Source organism: Castor canadensis, chromosome 1 (genome assembly GCF_047511655.1).
Source record: "Castor canadensis chromosome 1, mCasCan1.hap1v2, whole genome shotgun sequence".
NCBI lineage: Eukaryota > Metazoa > Chordata > Mammalia > Rodentia > Castoridae > Castor > Castor canadensis.
In genome coordinates, this window is record NC_133386.1 from 46,616,710 (window position 1) to 46,637,059 (window position 20,350).

The 20,350-nt window shown below is 40.3% G+C and overlaps 1 protein-coding gene across 1 annotated transcript in view; it reads left to right on the forward strand.

The window, feature by feature from the left end:
* Window positions 1–20,350, forward strand: part of Trappc3l (trafficking protein particle complex subunit 3L) — a 50,454-nt gene that overhangs the window by 4,972 nt on the left and 25,132 nt on the right. Inside the window, exon 3 of the mRNA XM_020176023.2 lies at window positions 1,707–1,806. Within this exon, the coding sequence (XP_020031612.1) occupies window positions 1,707–1,806 (100 nt within the window). The remainder of the gene's footprint in view (window positions 1–1,706; window positions 1,807–20,350) is intronic.

A 20,350-nucleotide genomic window follows, 5' to 3' on the forward strand; every position in this document is an offset into this window, starting at 1 on the left:
CATAGAGAGATCCTGCCTCAAAAAAGAAAAAAAAAGCCTAGGAACATTCTATCTATCTATCTATCTATACGTACATACAATTATATATATTATTATGCATTATTAACAGTACTTGGGTTTAAACTCAGGGGCTTGTGCTTGCCAGGCAAGCACTCTTATTATTTGAGCTCTTTGCTTTAGTTATTTTTATGATGGGCTCTGGTTTTTTTGCATGAGCTGGCCTGGACCACAACCACATGCTCTTCTTTATGTTTCCCACATGGCTGAGATGATTGGCACACACCACCACATCTGGCTATTGGTTGAGATGGGGGAGGCTTGCTAACTTTTTCCAGGGACTGGCCTTGAGCCATGAGCCTCCTAATCTCCAGCTCCCAAGTAGCTAGGATTACAGGCATGAACCAACATACCACCCCTGGAAATATTTTTTAATCCTTGTTTAACTATCTTTTAAAGTGTATGTTCTGTTCTTTAAAAATCTTTTTGGTGTGAGTTTCTTGGGTAGAATTTTTAACTACTTTGCTTGATAATCAAGTAAACTAAATGGAATATTTCTATCCATTCAGAAATACAAATAGAATAGCTCATTAAATTTAGTGAATTAATAAGCATGCTGCCATCAAATCAGCAAATCCACATCAAATCCCCTCAGCTGCCAAGTCACCAAAGATATCACCCCTTTTTAGATCCTCTGGAAGAATGATTGCTTTTAAAAATTGCAATATCTTTATTTTTTTGAGCTCTCTGTTGCTCTAGCCAAATTGTTTCACTTGTCTATGTACATGTGTCTGGGGCTGTGAGATTACAGGCAATATTTTTACTAGTGGTTTAGCTAAACAGTATTCCTTTCATTTCCACTATTAAGGTCTTATTTTTTTAGTTGGATTGCAAATTCCTATAAGACAGAGACTGACAGTTTTTGGTGTTCCTCTTAGAAATGTAATAGTTTTTTGGTTTACCTAGTTCAAGGAGTGTGCTCAGCCATCTTACCCACATTCTCAGTTGTGTTATCACATCTCATCAAACGGTTTTCACAATTATACTTCAGCTACAACTAGAGCTACTTGCTTGGATGGAGTTAATATGTAATTCAGATGCCTTGGGCCAAATCTGCTATCCACCCTTTCAGTCTCTGAGGAATGAAAACTGAATTTTCTGAATTTGGCTTCCTACCCCTACACACACACACACACACACACACACACACAAAGCTTGCTCGCACTCACACAGTAAATTTCGAAGTACAACTGCTTAAGCCTTCCCCAGCAACAAAAAGTGTTACTCTTTTCCTTTCATCCTTTTCTTCAAGAGCCCATCTTGGAAATACCTGCCCTCCTACCCTGATAACTATGCTAAGAGAATCCAGGTGCCACACCTGTAGCAGACAATCATTCAGACTTTCACTCTCTTTCTGTCAATAGTATTAGCTATTGATTAATTAGCTCATGATTAATGAGGAACAGTAGGGTGCAAACACCAGCTTTCTTTAAGTTTAATTTACACTGTCAAGTGTGGGCCAGTCTCAACTCTAAGTCAGACTCCCCTGCTTGTATGAAGCCATTTAATATTTCTTGTATGTGTTGCTCTCTGCTTCTGTGGTCTGAGGAACAAATAAGAAGCCCACTGCCAAAGGCCCCTTGACTTGTCACATTAAGTTTAGTTTGTTATCCACTTGTGCATACCACACTTTTTTCCTTCATCCACAGGGGTTATGGCATTGGAACACGGCTGGTAGAAGACTTTTTGGCTCGATCCCGTGTGAGAAGATGCCACAGTTACTCAGAAATTACAGACATAATTGCTCAGGTGAATGCTATTTTAGCTGTCATTTTTTGTTTGTTTGCCTGTTTGTTTGATTGTTTGTTTCCAATGTTAGGGATTGGACACAAAGCCTCATGCAGGCTATGCAAGCACTGTACCCTTGAGCTACATCCCCAGCCTTATCAATGTGTTTTATTCTTTCTAACTTTGGTGGTTTTCTCTCTGAATGGACAAGTTCCATCTATATACCTTGCTGGGTGCTGCTAGAGGGGATTCTAATTGAAAAGTGTTTTATTTCTGCTTAGAGATAAAGCTACTGGGAATTGAAAGAGAAACGCTTCCAGGCATCTAAGCATCTATAGATTTTCCTGACTACATGGTGTATGTGGAGTTTATGTGTCAAACTGGGAAAAATGTTTTGAGAAAGTAAACAGGAGAGTGTAACAGGCAACCTTACATCATGCATGCCCTACACCAGTTTCCTTATGTGGTCATTTTCAGCAGGTAGAGATAGGCTTTGGCAGTATAAGAGAATATTGTTGTAGTCATTCCCAGAGCAATGTTTTCCCAAAAGAAAAATAAAACTTCCTACAGATGCACGTGTGTACATGAAGATGCATGTACTCACAGCCCTTTGTGTGGAAACAACTTGGGATCATCAAAGACTAGCTCATCTTTCTTAGAAATAAAGCTGTGAAATGCACTTTAGCCAGCATTCTTTTTAATATCAGACTACCATTATTAACTTGGTGTTGTTGATTTGTGGAACACCCAGAAAGTAGGCATGGATATGAGATATTTGAGGAGGTCCAGATATGTTGCCCCATGCTTCACACACTATCCAATTAAGTCAGTCTTACTTTTTTTCTCTCTCCTGTTTCTAAATGTTGATATACATGACCAAACTGACTGTTCACATAAATGGTTATAATACTAACACTTAGGACTCTGTGATTCTAAATTCAGTTATTTAGTTTTTGTAGCCCTTGAAGTAAGCAAAGTAGAAATTATACTCATTTTCCAAAAAAGAAAATGAGCCCCAGAAAGAATATGATGAAATTGAAGAATAGTAATATATGAAAAATTATATATTCAAAAACACAATCCAAATGAAAGATTTTTTTGTTCCAATTACTAATGTTATTATTTTATTGCATGGTTACTAAATCATGAGGCTGAAGTTGGAATCCAGATGTCTTCCAACCTTAACACAGTAAATTTACCGTGCCATTAGGCAGGTTTTTCATAAAGTCTCTTTCTGTATATATTCACAGAATGTAAACAAGATCTTAAAGCAGTGGCTTGGAAGGTAAAATACCTTTTCACTAAACCAATTCTGTGGGCAATACTGTAAGAATACCAGCTGTTTTAATGGAAAATAAATATAGAAATTGAAATATATAAATGTATATGGCTGTGTTTATTGTATTTCCAGTTGGTAGCCTTCTGGGCTTGTTGATTATTAAGGCACAGGCTTTCAGTAATGATGGTCAAATTGCTCTGAGAATGACTTTCTTTTGACCTTTGCCCAAATCCACTCCATTGTCTTCATATGTATATATAATATTAAATATAAAGTGTTCTCATAAAGCTAAGTTTGCAGGCTAGAACATTTGCTGATAATTTGAAAAATCATTTAATATGAAAAATAAAACCTTACTCATACATGAGTTATTTGCTAAGGTTTGGTATCTGAAAAAGGAAATAATGTCAAGGACTAATTAGAGACTACATTCTAAGGATATGTTAGGAGAACCTGTGAAAGTTTTTATTCCTCTGGATGTGTATATATATGTATGATGCGCATAGTTGTTCATTTAATAACGTATTCACTTATGGGTATTTTTGCTTTGCTTCATTTTGGGTTTGGCTTGGTTTAATGCAGTTTGTTGAGCTAGGGTCTTCCTGTGTGGCCCAGGCTGGCCTTGTACTCATGGATCCTCCTGCCTCTGCCTCTCCAGTGTTAGGATTACAGGTGTGTACCACTATGCCCAGCTCCATTTTCATTTTTAAAAAGATGACTAACGATTTTTAAAATTTGTTGAAAAAAGAACAATGACCATCTTGAAGTGCGAGTTTATATGATCTCATTATCAAGAGCCTGGGATTATTATGTGCCATGCTTTGGAAGATCAGAGTTCATCAGAAATGTGTCTGACACTACAAATGCCTTTGGCTCAGAGAATATTGGCTGTTGGTCTAAATGATCTCCAGTTAGGGTAAGCAGTCATGAAGGAGAACTCTCCAGTTGTAGGTTGCTATTATTCTTGACTCTGTGTGCAGAGTCCAAGTTACTGAAGGGCTTCTGTGGATGAGAAAGGCATGATTCTACCTGTTCACTTTAATCAGAAAAAAACATAAGAAAACTAGACTTCTCTGGTAGGAAAAAAAATCAATAGAAGAAATATAAGTCCTTTCCAGAAGTAGTTAAGATGACTGAAGGTCTCACATGAAAGTTAGTTACCTCTAAGAGGCTATCTTACATGTCCTATTAACCACAGGAAGAACACAAAGCTGAAAGCCAAAGTAACTATGCCAGTATTAAGTATAGTGCATGCTTATTTGGGGCTTCACCTAAAACTTGTTACTTATTAATACTCAATAAAAATTAGTTGAAAGACTAAAGGAAAGAGATGAAAGGGAAGAGGAATGGAAGCCATCTTCTATTCAGGCCCCTTGGGAAGAGAGCTTTTCTTCATCAGGGAGGCTACCGGGAATTTTCCTGTGCTGTCTGATATATTTAAGGGGTCTTTGAATCCTCTCCATGAGGAACTATGCAATTTACCTGACAATGAAGTCTTCAGTATGCAGAAATAGGACAAGAGCGCTTTCTATATACCAGATTTAAGACGAAAAGCCTGGCAGGTGCCAATGGCTCACTTCTGTAATCATAGCTACTTGGGAGACTGAGATTGGGAGGACTGCAATTTGAGGTCAGTCCAGACAAACAGTTCTGGAGTTCCCATCTCCAAAATAACCAGAACAAAGTGGACCGGAGGTGTGGTTCAAGCAGTAGAGTGCCTGTTTTGTAAGCATGAAGTTCTAAATTCAAACCCCAGTCCCACTCATCCCTGCCACCCCCCCACCCCTGCAAAAAAGAGGAAGAAAAGTCTGAAGAAGAACCTAGTGACAAATGTTATATGGAGTGTGCAAGAAAGAGAAAAATGGAATCCTATTTCATCCAAAAAGAAGAAAAAAATACCCACAGAGTATCCCCTAATGCAGAAAACATATTTTGCCTTTAAAAGAGATAAAGCAGCCTCTAAAGATACCAGACCTTCTAACCATGCATAATTTTTACCAGCTTAGAAATGAGACTGTTCGATATAAAGCTGAAACATGTAGAACATCTGCTTTCCAAAAATCCCTTCTCTAAACTTTTCATGTCTCATCAACCATTGTGATGTCATATAGAGTCTTGTTTTACATCTGCTGTCCTCAGTGAACTGGGAAAAGTTCCACTTCTACTCCTAGGCAAGATTCATCACCTTCACACTCATCTCTCATGCAAAGCAGTTGTCTCCTGTTTTTTTCAAGTTTCTTCAAAGGCCTGATTTTCACAATGTAATCATTTTCACTTACCCAAAAAAATGTTCTCTTCCACATGGTGATGATGTCATTTCAGGAGCATTTTGATACAGATGAGTGGTCAGACTTTAGTTATGTGCCTGCCCACATAACAAGATGCTTTGCTTATAATTAGCAGCTTTCATTAAAAGACCTGGCCTTTGGCAGCATTATCTCATTAATCCTTGTAAGCTCTCTTCAGAGGAGGCAGGTGGCAAATAATACTGAGTTAATTTTGGAGAACTAGGACAAAGTCACAGGAAATTTAGTCACATGCTACCCTCAGAGCAGAGTCAGGAAAAAAACCCAATGGCTGTGAATTTCGTCTGGCCGCCCTCTTAGAACATGCACTGATCAGAATACCATCATCCTCTTGAACACCATACACTACAGCTTCCACAGAACCCATGACCTCTGTCCTGGTTCCAGAGGAAGAAAAAGAGAAAGAGAATTCTTCTGAAGAGAATTGACTAGCTGAAGAAATCTTTGACTAGGTGGAGGAACTGATTCCTCTGAGTTAGCAAAAAACTGTAACAAGTCTTCTGAACTTACAGCTCTACTCTGTGATTCTCCATATTTAAAAGAGAACTGTGTAACTTCAGGTATTAATAACATTCTACTCTGTTATTTTCCTCCCTTTACGTTTTCCAAAAGGGGTATCACTCTACTACCAGGCATCTGACAAAATTCTTTCAACAGTAGACCTTTAATTTCTCCATCTAGTGGTCTGAAAAGAAAATGCATGACAGAGACCTGTGTGTGTGTGTGTGTGTGTGTGTGTGTGTGTGTGTGTGTGTGTGTGTCACTGGTTTGAACTTAGGACCTAGTACTTGCCTCTAGGCAAGTATTCTACCTCTTGTGCCACATCTACAGCCTGAGGGGCCAAATCTTCAATCAACAAAACCCTTCAACCAAGCACCAGTGGCTCATGCCTATAATCCTAGCTATTTGGGAGGCTGAGATTGGAAAAATCACAGTTTGAGGCCAGTCTGGCCAATTAGTTTGAGAGACCACCCCCATCTCCAAAATAGCCAGAGTAAAATGGACTGGGGGGTGGTGCAGCTCAAGCAGTAGAGCACCTGCTGTGCAAGCATAAAGTCCTGAGTTCAAACCTTGGTCACACCAAAAACAAAAAAAGAAAAGAAAAACTCTCCAGTTTGTCTTATATTTTATATAATGAAGAGAAGACAGTCAAAATCTAAACTCAACTTCCTGCAACATTAAAATGGATCCAGTTTTAAAATGTGATTTTATTATATACAAGTTTACTTTTTGTGATTACATCAAAGCACAGAAACAAATATTAAGACATAATATAGTTTGTCAGTTTTTTATATCCATGGGTGCCACATCTGAAGATGCAACCAACTACAGATTAAAAAAATCTTTTTTTAAATTGTGTCTATATTGAACATGTGCAGACTTTTTTCTTTTTGTTTTCCCTAAATATTACAGTATGACAAATATTTATATAGCATTTACATTGTATTAGATATAGGGGATTGAGATGATTTAAATGATACAGGAGGATATGCATAGATCATATGCAAACGATATACCATTTTATAAAGTGAATTGAGCATCCACAGAGGTTGTTATTCAGGGGGAGAGAGGAGGGGAGGCTCTAAAATCGATCTCCTGCAGATAGCGAAGGATGGCTATAATTTTTAGAAGTTGTCAGCATTATAACACAATGTTGAAAAACTTAAATAATACAAAGATTTTCTTCATGAAAGTCCACAGTAATTCCCAACTATTACTTACGCATTCTTTACAAGAACCGTGGAGTTAAAAGGATACCTATTGTGAGCCCCGTTTTACTGATATTGTAATTGAGAATTAGATGATAATTTAATCCTTCTGACTTTATTCTGGTGCTTTTTTTTTCACAAATTGTTTCCTTAAAATATACTTTTGAAGTCTTTTTCTACTATGATAACTCTTATAAGAAAAAATTAATAGTTGTTCTAAATGAAAATGTGTAATTTGCAGTAGAATTACCATGGTTGATGTTACTTGTAGTAAAGAAATGTTACAGAATTTACTGTTACAAATCTAGGTCTTTGTTTATTACAAGAGAAAGTAGAAAACACAGTCTCTGGTCTAAGAATTAGAAACATCTCCTTGGTTACACAAAAATATATTCCAAACATATTTAGGATACTAAATAAAAATAAAAATATTTTTATTATTAGAAGACATTAATTAGAGATAAACTTGATCTTTTAAATCAAGACGATTATAAAGACTGTGCCTGATAATGAATATTGTAATATTACTTTAAAAAAAAATGCAGCGCTTGTGATGTTAGCTCAGTGACACGGTGCTTGCCTAGCATGTGTAAGACCCTGAGTTTTATCACTGCAAAAACCTTTTTAAGCACAAGGAGTGCTGATACTCACCAGGAGGTAAACACAAATTAAACCATGTCCATATCTAATGAAGTGGAGATTAAAAGAGAAGACTTCACATTCTGCTCAGCCACAAATCAATGGTGTGTCCTTGAGTGAGTTGTTTAGCTTGTGTGAACCTCAGATGAGAACTCTTTCAGCTGTAGTGCAATAGAAGGAACTTAACATTTTTCAGTGAAAACATCACATCATTGGTGTTGTCACTCTAACAGGAGATTTTTTAAATGAGAAAAATATAGTATGAAAAGACTGTAAAACTTGAAACTCTGACCCTTAGGTTAAACTATTGGAATCCAACATACTATACTTGTTGGAAGTTCTGGGAAGCAAAAATGAGATCATTTCTTTTTTATAGTGTAAATTGAAATTTTACCTTGATTAAATAATGTAAGCCATGACTTTTTGGTGATGTAAAATCGATGGAATAATTGAAAGGAAATTTTCACAGGAGGCAACATAAATGGTGAATGTGGTAAGCATATTCTCCAGGGCAAGAGATTGGAGACATAATCCAGACAGGAATCTAAATAGCAGAAGATTTTTTTTTTTTAAACAGGCTAACTCATTTTTATTCTTTAAAAGTGGTCCATTTAAGATTAGAATTGAGTCTATATGAAACGATTCCAATAGATCATACCAGTCATACTACTTTTTGTTCTTCTGGTCTGAGTGCACAAGACTGCCATAATCAAATCTGTGTGAAGAATTCAAACCTTTTGAAGCCTCCATCTCTTGGGTCACTTTAAGATAGGGACAGCTCCATGGCCATAGAATGCCACCTTTAACGTGGGTTTGTATTCAGAAACAACGATTTTACACTTCAAAAGGAACATCTAAGTCTGGCTTTGGTAAGCATTTTTACAGGAAAGTGCCTTGGCTGGGAGGTAAACTAGTGAGGGGTCCAGTCAGGAGACAAAAAACACACAATCATTTCAACAAAGAAGACTGAATATAAAAAAATTTCAAACTACTTCCAGTGGATTAGCTACTAAGAAAAGAAAGGGAAAAAAAAAGAAAAACTCAAGACTCTAGATCTGAAAGATAATATGCAAAAAAAAAAAAAATACCTTTTGAAAGAGGGTCTTCTTTCTAAGCCTGGGGCTTAAATCTGTTTAGAGAAGGTGAGACTGTAGACCAAGAAAGATGGAGAAGGCCACCAGGTTAAGACTGGTAGACAGTGAACTATGGGCCCAAAGTGGAAGTAGGAAACCCCCACAGAGACTTGAGTAGGCTGAGGCTGTCATACGAGAACCACTGGCTGAGACTAACAAGTCAGACACAGAGAGCCGCTGCGCATCATTTGCGTTACTGGTCACCAGGCAGGAGCAAACCAAGAAAAGATACACAGGTGATGAGCTTTTTCCAGTGTCACTATAGCACCTTCTACTGGCAAGGAAGGAATGTTTGAATGCTGTAGCTGGAGCAACTCAACCAGGGCAATGAAGAGTGGCTTTTGAGCTGAGAGGCAGTCATCTGACAACTAGCACAGAAGGCATGAGCTATCCTGATTATTACTTATTTCTATGACCATTTTTTTATAGCTTTGGCCTTGTGTTTGACCCTTTTCACCTGCTTACTCACATGGGCTGGTGGGAAAAGCAAAGGAAGCCATGCTTCTTCTCTTGCCCAGATAGTATCAACTGTCTCCAACTGAAAATGAAAAATAAACTAAACAGCAGTTTTCAATCTGCAGACTTTTCTTCTGAATTCACTTTCTGTGAAATTTGCCAAATTCAACCATTTCCTCTCTTTTCTACAAATTTCTTAATTCCTATAACCATACCTTTCCTCTCAATAATTCCCATAATTATAAATTATAAATTCTACTCTTTCTAATTTAATATTGTTAGAAATGTTATTAGATGATACTATGGTCAGGGGCAGGTAGCTCACACCTGTAATCCTAACTATTTGGGAGGTTGACATTGGGAGGATACCAGTTTGAGGCCAGCCCAGGCAAAATAACCAGAGCAAAATGGAATAGAGGTGTGGTTCAAGTGGTAAAGTGCCTCTTGCTTTGCAAGCGTGAAGCCCTGAGTTCAAGCCCCAGTCTCACCAAAAAAAAAAAAAAAAATACTATGGCCAAGAACTCTATAACATTGTGTATTGTAGGCTAATAATTTGTTCTCTCCTCTCTGGCAGTCCAAGAAAGTGTTATGTAAGGCACAGTGTCAGATACCACCTAGTGGAAAGTGTAGTATGACATTGGGGTTTAGGATTAATGCCTATGTGAGGGTCTCATAGACTTTAGGTCAACCAAATTCACTTTCTGAAGTATCTGTAAGTTTTACTGGGCCAACGGGTAAAAGTTAGTTTGCATCAGATGAAGCAGGAGTTGCAGTGTGCAGATTAGTAAGCAAAAAGGGTGGACCAACCTCCTGGAGGTAAGAGAACTCATGAATAACCTTATTTAAACATCTCTATTATGAAAATACAACAACATGAGTCTATATGTTAGTTTAATCAGTCTGTGAAATCCAATTTTATTGTGTTTTGTGCCCAGTCTTCTAAGAATTTGCTGTTGACCATCTTCTTTTGTATATATTTCCATTCTCCACCAGAGAAACAAAGAATAGAAATGCACGAGGGCACAATGGTGTGTGCCTATAGTACTCATTTCTCAGAAGGCCGAAGTGGGACGATCCCTTGAGGTCAGCCTAGGGACTCAAGGCCAGCCTAAGCAACATAGAAAGACCCAGTCCCAATAAAAAAGAATGTAAATAATATAGTTTCCCTAAATTACGGTAGTATGTATAACATTGTTGAATTTGATGCTTTATTGCATTATCTAATGAGGTTATCTTTCATTTGTGGACAGTTTCATTTTGATGCACGGATGACACACGCAGGAATTTCAGGTGCTCAGGGTTCTTGAGCCTGCTCTGAGAATGAAAGCACAGACAGACTCTACAGCAGAGGTTGGAAAGATTTTATTTGTAGAGAATTCAGTTGGAGAAAGGAGAAGAGAAAGACTGCATATTGGGGAATGCAGGGGGACCTGGAAACTGGTGATCCCATGGGTCGGGGTTGGGAGTGGGGTTTTATAGCCTATTTTTGCATTGCCTGATGGTGGGAGATGCTTTCAGATGCAAACAGGTGTTTCCTAGGGAGGAGAAGTGTCTCCTTGACCATTTATCGCCTTTTGGGACCTCCTGCAGTCTGTCCTTCAGTCCTTCATCTCCCCCCCAATGGTCAACCTAACTGCTGCTAGGGATAGGGACAACGAAGTCTATTCAGTAACTGCTTCCTGCTGACAAGGGATGATGAAAGGGCCCACAGCATCAGGGCTAACCATGAGAGGGGTCATCAAGGGGACCAAGGTAGTAGGTCATTTTCATCTCCACCAGAGGCATTTGTAATTTGGTGGATTCTAGGCGAGAAGAAACAAACTTGACAAGTAAGTTTAAAATGCAAGGCCCAAACACAAGCAAGAGAATAATGGCAACTATAGGCCCCAGAAAGCGCAGGGACCAAGTCCTGGAGGGGAACCAGGATTTTATTTGGTCCCACACCTGTGTAGAAACCTGAGTTTCAAGAGATTGCTCCCGGAGCCATTTAGCCTGTTGGAGAATGTAATCTGAACATTCCTCTACAATGCCTGAAGTGTTTATATATGTGCAACAGGAGGTATTGGCAATGGCACATACCCCACCTTGTATGGCCAAAAGAAAATCTAGGGCCAGGTGTTGGTCCATTATCATACAGGCAAAGGATGACAAAGACCTTTGCATGTCCTTAATAGCAAGGCCTACCTGGTCTGAGGTGTCCTCTACCACTTTGGTTAGGTTTTTTTGCAGTTACATGACTGGCAATTACCCCATAACTGATTCCAGCAAGGGCTGCAACTAATGCTGTTATCCCTAAAACTACTAAAGTAACCTCTCTTATTTCCATGGGAAGCTGTTCCTATTCATTAGCATTCCTCGGCTGCATGAGCATGTAAGATCAGGAAGGCATACTTAGAATCTGTATAGATGTTGACTCTCAGTTCTTTTGACAGTCTTAGGAATTCTGTCAAGGCCACTAATTCTGCCAATTGAGCACTTATTTTAGGAGGAAGAGAACCTGATTTGAGGATGCCAAATTCTGTCACAACTGCAAATCCTGCATGTCTGACACTATTCTTGACAAAGGAACTACCATCAATGTATAATTCTAGATCTGGCTTTTTTTAAGGGCCAATCAGTTAAGTCAGGTCAGGCAGCATAATTTTCCATAAGTACCTCCTCACACGAGTGCTCAGGATTTCCCTCTGCCTCTGGTAGAAGGGATGCAGGATTTAGGCTCTGACAGGTCCTTAAAGTTATTTCTGTCCCTCCCAGTAGCTGGGTCTGATATTTAAGTAAATGGCTGTCAGATAGCCAAAGTTCTCCTTTTGAGTTTAAAATTCCCCCTAGGTCGTATGGGGTATAAACCATTAGGGGGCAGTTTAGGATAAGTTTCTGAGCTTCAAGCACTAGAAGGCTTACTGCAGCCATTGCTCTGAGGCATCCTCGCCATCCCTTGGCTACCTGATCTAACTCTTTGCTTAAGTAGCCTATTGGCTGGGGAGTGATGCCCCGGAGTTGAGTCATCATGCCCAAGGCCAGTCCTCCCTTTTCATAGACATATAATTGAAACTTGTTTTGTACTGGGAGACCCAGGGCAGGAGCTGTCATAAGAGCCTTCTTTAACCTGTGGAATGCATTTTCTGACTTGTCATCCCACTCAATAAAGGGCTGGGTATCCTTCTGTGCTTCCTTAAGGATTTGATATAAAGGCCTGGCTAGGTCTGCATATCCCAGGATCCAAATTCTACAGTATCCTGTGACCCCCAAGAAAGGCCCTCAATTGCTTTAGAGTTTTAGGTAGAGGAAACATCAGGATTGGACGGATTCTATCTTCTCCTAGAGACCTCATTTCTTTCTCCAGGACAAGACCTAAATATGTAACCCTAGACTGACACAATTGGGCCTTTTCTTTAGAAAAGAAGTTTAGTAAGGACTCAGTGGCTCATGAAATGACAGGCTCAGTTGGTTCATAGAGCAGGAGGTCATCTACATATTGTAGCAGAGTAGCTTGTGGATATTGCCATTCTGCCAAGGCTTGGATTAGAGCTAACCCAAAGAGGTGGGGGCTGTCTCTGAATCCCTGGAGGAGGATAGTCCAAGTGACCTGTCCAGACTTTCTTGTGGAGTCCTAAAAGGCAAAGATAGGTTGACTTTTAGGGTGTAAGGGAATGCAAATTCATCTTTTAAATCCAGGACAGAGTAGTAAGCAGTACCTGGAGGTATTTGGGCTAAAAGTATATAGGGATTTGGAACTACAGGGTGGAGAGGCACTACTGCTTTGTTGATCAGGCAGAGATCCTGGACTAGCTTCCATTTGTTAGGTCCCTTCCTGACACCGAGAATAGGAGTACTATATGGGCTGGAGCATTCTATTAGCAGTCCCTGTCTCTTTAAGCCTTTGATTATGGGAATTAGCCCCTTCTTAACTTCTGGCTTTAAAGGATATTGTTTTTGATGGGGAAACCAGGAGGGGTCCTTGAGATGAATTAGGACTGGGACAGCTGTTCGTGCCCGTCCCACAGTGGGTCCATTGTCCACACTGTGGGGTCTACTTGTTCATCTATTAGGGGCAAGCAAAAGTACTCTCCTGGGGATAAAAGTAGCTGTACCCCCAATTTAAATAGAAGGTCTCACCCTAACAGAGGAGTAGGAGTTTCTGGGACAATTAAAAAGGAGTGACAGAAATGGAAATCTCCCCAAGAGCAGGCTAAAGGCTGAGTGAAATAACACTCTAAGGCTGGCCTGGTATGCCTCAAACAGTAATTTTCTTGGAGGACCTGGGTCCAGGAGAGAAAGGAATAGCTGAGATGCTGGCTCCAGTATTGATAAGAAGGCTGACCTTGTGCTTAGTTTGGGGCACTTCTGCATTTACGGTGATTACAGAGCCTGGATAAGAGGCCCAGGGACCTGTCATTGGGTGGGAGGCTCTGACCTCAGTTCCCAGGGGAACCGGGGACAGTATGTTTTCCCTGACAAATGGGACAGGGTCCTGGAGGTAGCTTTTTCCGGGGGCACTCCCTCCTAAAATGGCCTGCCTGTCCACATTGAAAGCATGTCTTTGGGTTTAGACTTTGCCCCGGGGGAGCCTCTCTGAGCGCTGTAATGAGAGCCTCCTGCTGCTTATCCTTTCTTTTCCTTTTCCAGGTCCTTCCTTTCTTTTTCTAAGTCCCTGTTATAGTATACAGATGGGCTACATGGACCAGTTGGTCCAGATCTCTGCTCCCATCAGCCACCAATTTCTGAAGCTTTTTACGGATATCTGGTGCTGACTGTGTTAGAAATTTATCTTTTAGGACGATTTCCTCTTCCTGTGACTCTGGTATAATGTTGGTATGCTTTTGTAAAGCATCCTTAAGTCTCTGTAGGAAAGCTACTGGAGTTTCTAAGAGTGCTTGTTATACAGCTGTGACTTGGGAGTAATTAAGAGGTTTTACCTTGGCTCTCCTTAGACCCTCAAGAATGCAGTGGATGAAATGGTTACAACTCCATTCATCCTTGTCATTTTCAGGATCCCACTTAGGGTCATACCTAGGCACTGCCTGATCTCCTGTTGGAATTGGGAATTGAGGTTCCCTTCTAGGTATCTAGTGTCTTTTTCTTTCTTCTCCTTCCCCCTCCTCCTCCTGTGAGGGCCCAGTCTGAGACAGGGCTGTAGGGCCACTTTTATCTAAGTGATAATTGTCTCCAGCTGTGACTGCCTGATCTAGTACCCACTGTTTCTCTAGAGAAGTGAGGGTCTGAGATAGCAATAGCATTACATCTTTCCAGCTCAGTTCAAAGTTTTGGCTGACTTCTCTAAATGCCTGGATATATTGATCTGGATTTTCTGTGTAATTTCCTAAATCTTTTTTTATTTCTTTAAGTTCACTCACTCTAAAAAGAACATGAGCTCTGTCCCCTCCAGGAATTAACTGGACGGGGTAGAGTCCTGTGGGACAGCATCTAGTGTGTGAGGTAGCTGGGTAAGTGGGAAGAGGGGGAGCTGATGGAGCATTAGGTGGGTTTTTTGGTTCAAGGGAGTTTGGGGGCTTTTTGCAAAGGGTTACCATGGTCTTAGGTATCTAGCCTGCATTTGTTTAGCCATTCTGGGTGGTCTCTTAGGAAAAAGATCAATTGAACATATGGAACTTCAGTCCACTTTCCCTCTTCTTTTACAGAACATATCTAATTGAAGAATGGTATTATAATTAATGTTCCCTCCTTCTGGCCATCTTTCCTCATCTCCCAGAGGATACTGTGGCCAAGCCTGAGTGCAGTAAAACTTGAGTTGCTTTTGCTGAAGACTTTCTGGATCAAGATCTTTCCAATGTTTTAATAAGCAGGCAAGGGGGGATCCGTCCTGGATCCTTGAGACTTGATTTCCCATCTAAAAAGGGAAACAAGGGAAAATTGGTCACCTTAACAGAGGTTTCTCCTTTTATCTAAGCGTCCCCAGATGAGGAGAAACTCTAGTGGCAGAGGGCGTCTCGCTCTCCCTTGCTCCTTCCACTGCCACTCGTGGGTAGAGTTGTGGAGGATTTACAGATAGATATCTGAGTTGCACCCACCCCCCCGAGATGATCTTTGACCAATCTCTTATCTACTTTGACTTGCCTGTTTGCCCTGTGACCCAGGTAGCCTTAGTTCTCCTCTATCAGCTGAACACTTGTAATTAAAAAATAATAACTCTATCAAAGTAACCAAGAGGGCTTGCATGGCCAGAAGCAGGACCTCTTTAGAGGCATGGATGGGGACTCCTGATGAAATAGACTTTTGTTCCCCTATTTATTCTGTGAGGCATATATGCTTTCTATGAAGAGAGAGAGAGAGAGAGAGAGAGAGAGAGAGAGTGAGCATCTAGAGGGTTTTGCTCCAGTAAGGGGCAAAAATGGAGACCTGCAGTTTTTGTCTTTTAACTGTTTTGTTTTGTTTGTTTTCTCCTTGAGGGCAGGCTGCAGAACCTGTTTAACCAGTTAACCTGATGCTTGACAAAGACAGTTAAGCCTAAATTGGAGACTAGCACTTTCTGGTGCCTGTAAGGATTTTTCCCAAACTCCCTAAAGAAAGAAGCTCACTGCTATTAGCGCAAAGTGGGGAGGGGGACACTCATCCTGAACTGCCTGGGAAAGGGGAAGGAGAGGCTGAGGGTTGGGGGAAAAGAGAGTTTCCAGGCTCAATGCATGAGGGATTATTGGTCATCACTGCTGTCCAGGTTGATCCTGCCCAAAGGCTGTACTGGAGCACTGGAAGCAAGAGGTGACCTCCACTCTCAGGCCATGGAATCCATGAAAGAACATAAGATATCTGATTGTCTGTTTGCCATGGACATGGCTGGAGGGGTCTGAGACTTAGCTACCTTTGGGGCCTCAGGGTGGGTCAGGAAGTTGCATCTCCATACTTTGGGTGACACCGGGGAGTTCCCCAGCCAGAACACCTTTTGTGGCTTGAAGACAAACTTTCCTTTCCACCAGCTCCTTAAGGGGAGGTTTTCAGACCTCCCCTTAAGCTGGTCAGATCTTGAAAGAGAGTGTTAGCCTTTAAGGAGAGGGAAAAAGAAAAAGCCTTGGTGCACTGAAGTTGAGTTCTGCCCATAGCATCGGCAGTGCGGTATAACCCCCTGCCTGGCATCCAAGTTTCCTCAGATTGCCTGCCATACAGCTGTAGTGGGCTCGGACCTTTTCCTCAATTTCCTAAGGAAGAAACCCTCCTTAACAAGACAAGAGAGAGAGAGGGAGAAAAGGTCTACCTGAGAGTTCCACCGTAGCTAGGCCGTGGTGGGGGGGTCTCTCCTGGAAAACAGACTCCACCAGAGTGCCGGATGCTCATGGTCACATTCCTAGGCAGTCTTTCCCAGTTTGGTACAACCTATACTGACCTCAGGTGATGGCTGGTCCCTTTGTACATTGCCAAATATGATGCACAGATGACACACGCAGAAATTTCAGGTGCTCAGGGTTCTTGAGCCTGCTCTGAGAATGAAAGCACAGACAGCCTCTAACAGCAGAGGTTGGAAAGATTTTATTTGTAGAGAATTTAGTTGGAGAAAAGAAAAGAGAAAGACTGCATATTGGGGAATGCAGGGGGACCCAGAAACCAGTGATCCCATGGGTCAGGGTGGGGAGTGGGGTTTTATAGCCTATTTTTGCATTGCCAGATGCAAACAAGTGTTTCCTAGGGAGGAGAAGTATCTCTTTGACCACTTATCACGTTTTGGGACCTCCTGCAGTCTGTCCTTCAGTCCTTCAATTTCACTGTTACATCTGGAAGCTTTTCTAAGGGAGGAAAATTTTCTGGTATCGCTGGGGTATGTGTGGTGTCAGACACCACACATTATACACATTCATTATATGTTATTGAAGTGAACTTAGAAAATGTTGAAAAGATATTTTTATACATTATTTTTCTTCTATTCTGTCCAGAAGAGGGCAATAATCCACATTTATCTCTAAGTTAGACTCTAGCCCTTTTCCCTTACATTGTAACTCCCACCACATAGAGAAGAACCTTTGTATTTCAAGCAACATTTATTACAGTGAAAATTCAGTGTACCAAATTCAGTCATGTGGTTCACAATAACAAATCTGCAACAAAAAGATTTGAACTGCAGTAGGATCCTGGGTAGGAAAGTAGCTGATTATCATTAAATAACACACAGTGAACTTATCATGAAAATTTTATCAAAATGTTTATTTCTTCAATTATCTATATGTGCCTAGAAAGTTTCAGAAGAGAGAGTTTCATTCCTGCACTCTGAGATTAATTGTAACTGCAAAATGCAAACATTAAATAGGTAATTAAATTATTACATATTACATTTCACATCATTATGGAAACTGTTTTGGAATGTATCCTAAAACTTATCATGGAACCAAATTGTATTAGATTCCTTTAGGTTGTCTGCATTTGGCTATGTCAAAGGTTGTTCTGGGTTAGAATAGTCAGGCCTCTTGGAAGAACAAAAATCAGAAGATCCTTCAGTCTGTGTTGTCATTCATCAGCAGAACTTTGCAGTTCCATATTCAGTCCCCCACCTCTCTGGTGACTCAACCATACTTTGCTTATGTTGCTTTTGCAAATGCCCACTGACATCTTTCTATTCTTTCTCTCCCTGCCTGAGCACCTCCAATGCCATTCTATTTTTGCTGCTTCCTAGCTTCTGCTTACTCTTTTCTCCAGGTATTGTTTGTCTTCTGTGCAATCAATCATCCAAACTGTGACTTTCTCTGTGTTTCTCATGTTGAAAGCCCTGAAAAGAGAGTCTCTAACCTGTCAAGTCAATCACTGCTCTCCATGAGGTAAACTTTTCATAATAGGTCATTTCCAGGCACTTAGCCAAACTGTAGACTGCCTAGCTCCCAAATGCCCACTGGAACCCATTAACTGTGGTCAGAATAGCAGGGGAATGAGACACAGAGCACAGCATCATAGGGAACCCTAAAGGAAATCTGGCATGAACAACATTCTGAGATTTCCAGAATGGAGCAAAATCATTTTTAAGTGCCTTGTTCTTCCTGCCTAGGAAATTAGTAACAGTAAATATGACTCTTACTTCACCTATGATCCCTCTGCTCACTTAATCATCTCAGTGAGGCTAGTGTTTGTTTTCAGAGACTAGAACTGGGGGAGAGAGGTATTTTTGTAGAGCAGGCTCCATTTAGTGCACTATTTCAGTGCTTATTGTAAGGCACTGAAATAAAGAGAACTGTCTTTGTCGTGCATTGTCAGATAATAATCAAGTAAGTGAACCTTTAAAAAAAAATGCTGCTCCTAGGAAGCAATCCAAGTGAAACCACATTGTTAGTTGAAAGTAGGTATTTTAAATCATTAGCATGAGTGGGGCAGACGTTTCTCAGAACAGTAAGCTCAAAGGGATGCTTTGATAGTACAGAGGTAAACAACTTCTCCTCAGAAAAATGATATTGTGCTACAACAGACAGGGTTAGGATTTCTTTTGAGCTTATAAAGGAACCAATCCTAAGAGTTTGCTCTGGTCCTCTAATCCTATGGGGCTTTTTCTTTTGTTACTCTGTTTTCAAAATCTTTTTCAGTCCTTTCTCTTGGCATTATGTGTTTTTTCATAGAATGTTGCCAGAGATGACCCGATTTTTTTTTTAATGTGAATAGGAAAATTTCCCAGATAAAATGAATGTGAACCAGGCTGCTCAAGTCAGAGACATCAGCACATCTTAGGCTGTTTTGAATTTTTTTTCTCCTGTAGAAAATGTTTTTACTTAATGCTTCTGTTTTTTAGTTACTTTTTGCCGATTATATATATATTTGGCTCCCTTTATTTCTAGACAATGAGCATTTTCAAAATATTTTTCCTAAAGTTTCTATATTTCAGAATTCTAGTATAAGCCTAAATGCAATGCACCCAGCATAATGCCCAGCACTTGAATTGTGTTGCCATCATGATGCCAAATGCAAAATGGGAGGCTTTGTTTCTGACCTTTGGATGCTTTTACTTTATCAGAATGAAAATTTCAATTTCAATTTTAGAGTTGCCTTCCATTTCTCTCCCCACTACACACATGACCTGTCTCTTATGTACAACTTATTTCATGTGGTAGGTGAAGAAATGTAGTTGGAAGAGCATAAGATAGAGGGAAACCTAGAGTCTCTTTATTTCTGTGCAATTTCTGCCCTTCTGTTCATTAAAATCTTTCACTGATGTTGTAGAGAACTGATTTTTCCTGATGATCCTTTCAAAAGGTGACTCATTCATGCAACTCTCATTGGATTGCAAACACATCACTATGAATGCCTAGCTGTCAGCCTCACCAGATATATAGTGTTACGTCTATCTTCCAGGACATGGAGGGCAGTTACCTCTGTGCTCCCTACACAGTTACTAAAGGCAGACTAGTACAACCACTCTGGAAAAAAATTTGGAGGCTACTTAAAAAGCTGGACATCGATCTACCATTTGATCCAGCAATACCACTCTTGGGGATATACCCAAAAGACTGTTACTCCAGAGGCACCTGCACATCCATGTTTATTGTGGCACTATTCACAATAGCCAAGTTATGGAAACAGCCAAGATGCCCCAGCACAGACGAATGGATTAAGAAAATGTGGTATCTATACACAATGGAATTCTATGCAGCCATGAAGAAGAACGAAATGTTATCATTCGCTGGTAAATGGATGGAACTGGAGAACATCATTCTGAGTGAGGTTAGCCTGGCCCAAAAGATCAAAAATCGTATGTTCTCCCTCATATGTGGACATTAGATCAAGGGCAAACACAACAAGGGGATTGGACTATGAGCACATGATAAAAGCTTTAGCACACAAGGGAGGGGTGAGGATAGGTAAGACACCTAAAAAACTAGCTAGCATTTGTTGCCCTTAATGCAGAGAAACTAAAGCAGATACCTTAAAGCAACTGAGGCCAATAGGAAAAGGGGACCAGGAACTAGAGAAAAGGTTAGATCAAAAAGAATTAACCTAGAAGGTAACACCCATGCACAGGAAATCAATGTGAGTCAACTCCCTGTATAGCTATCCTTATCTCAACCAGCAAAACCCCTTGTTCCTTCCTATTATTGCTTATACTCTCTCTACAACAAAATTAGA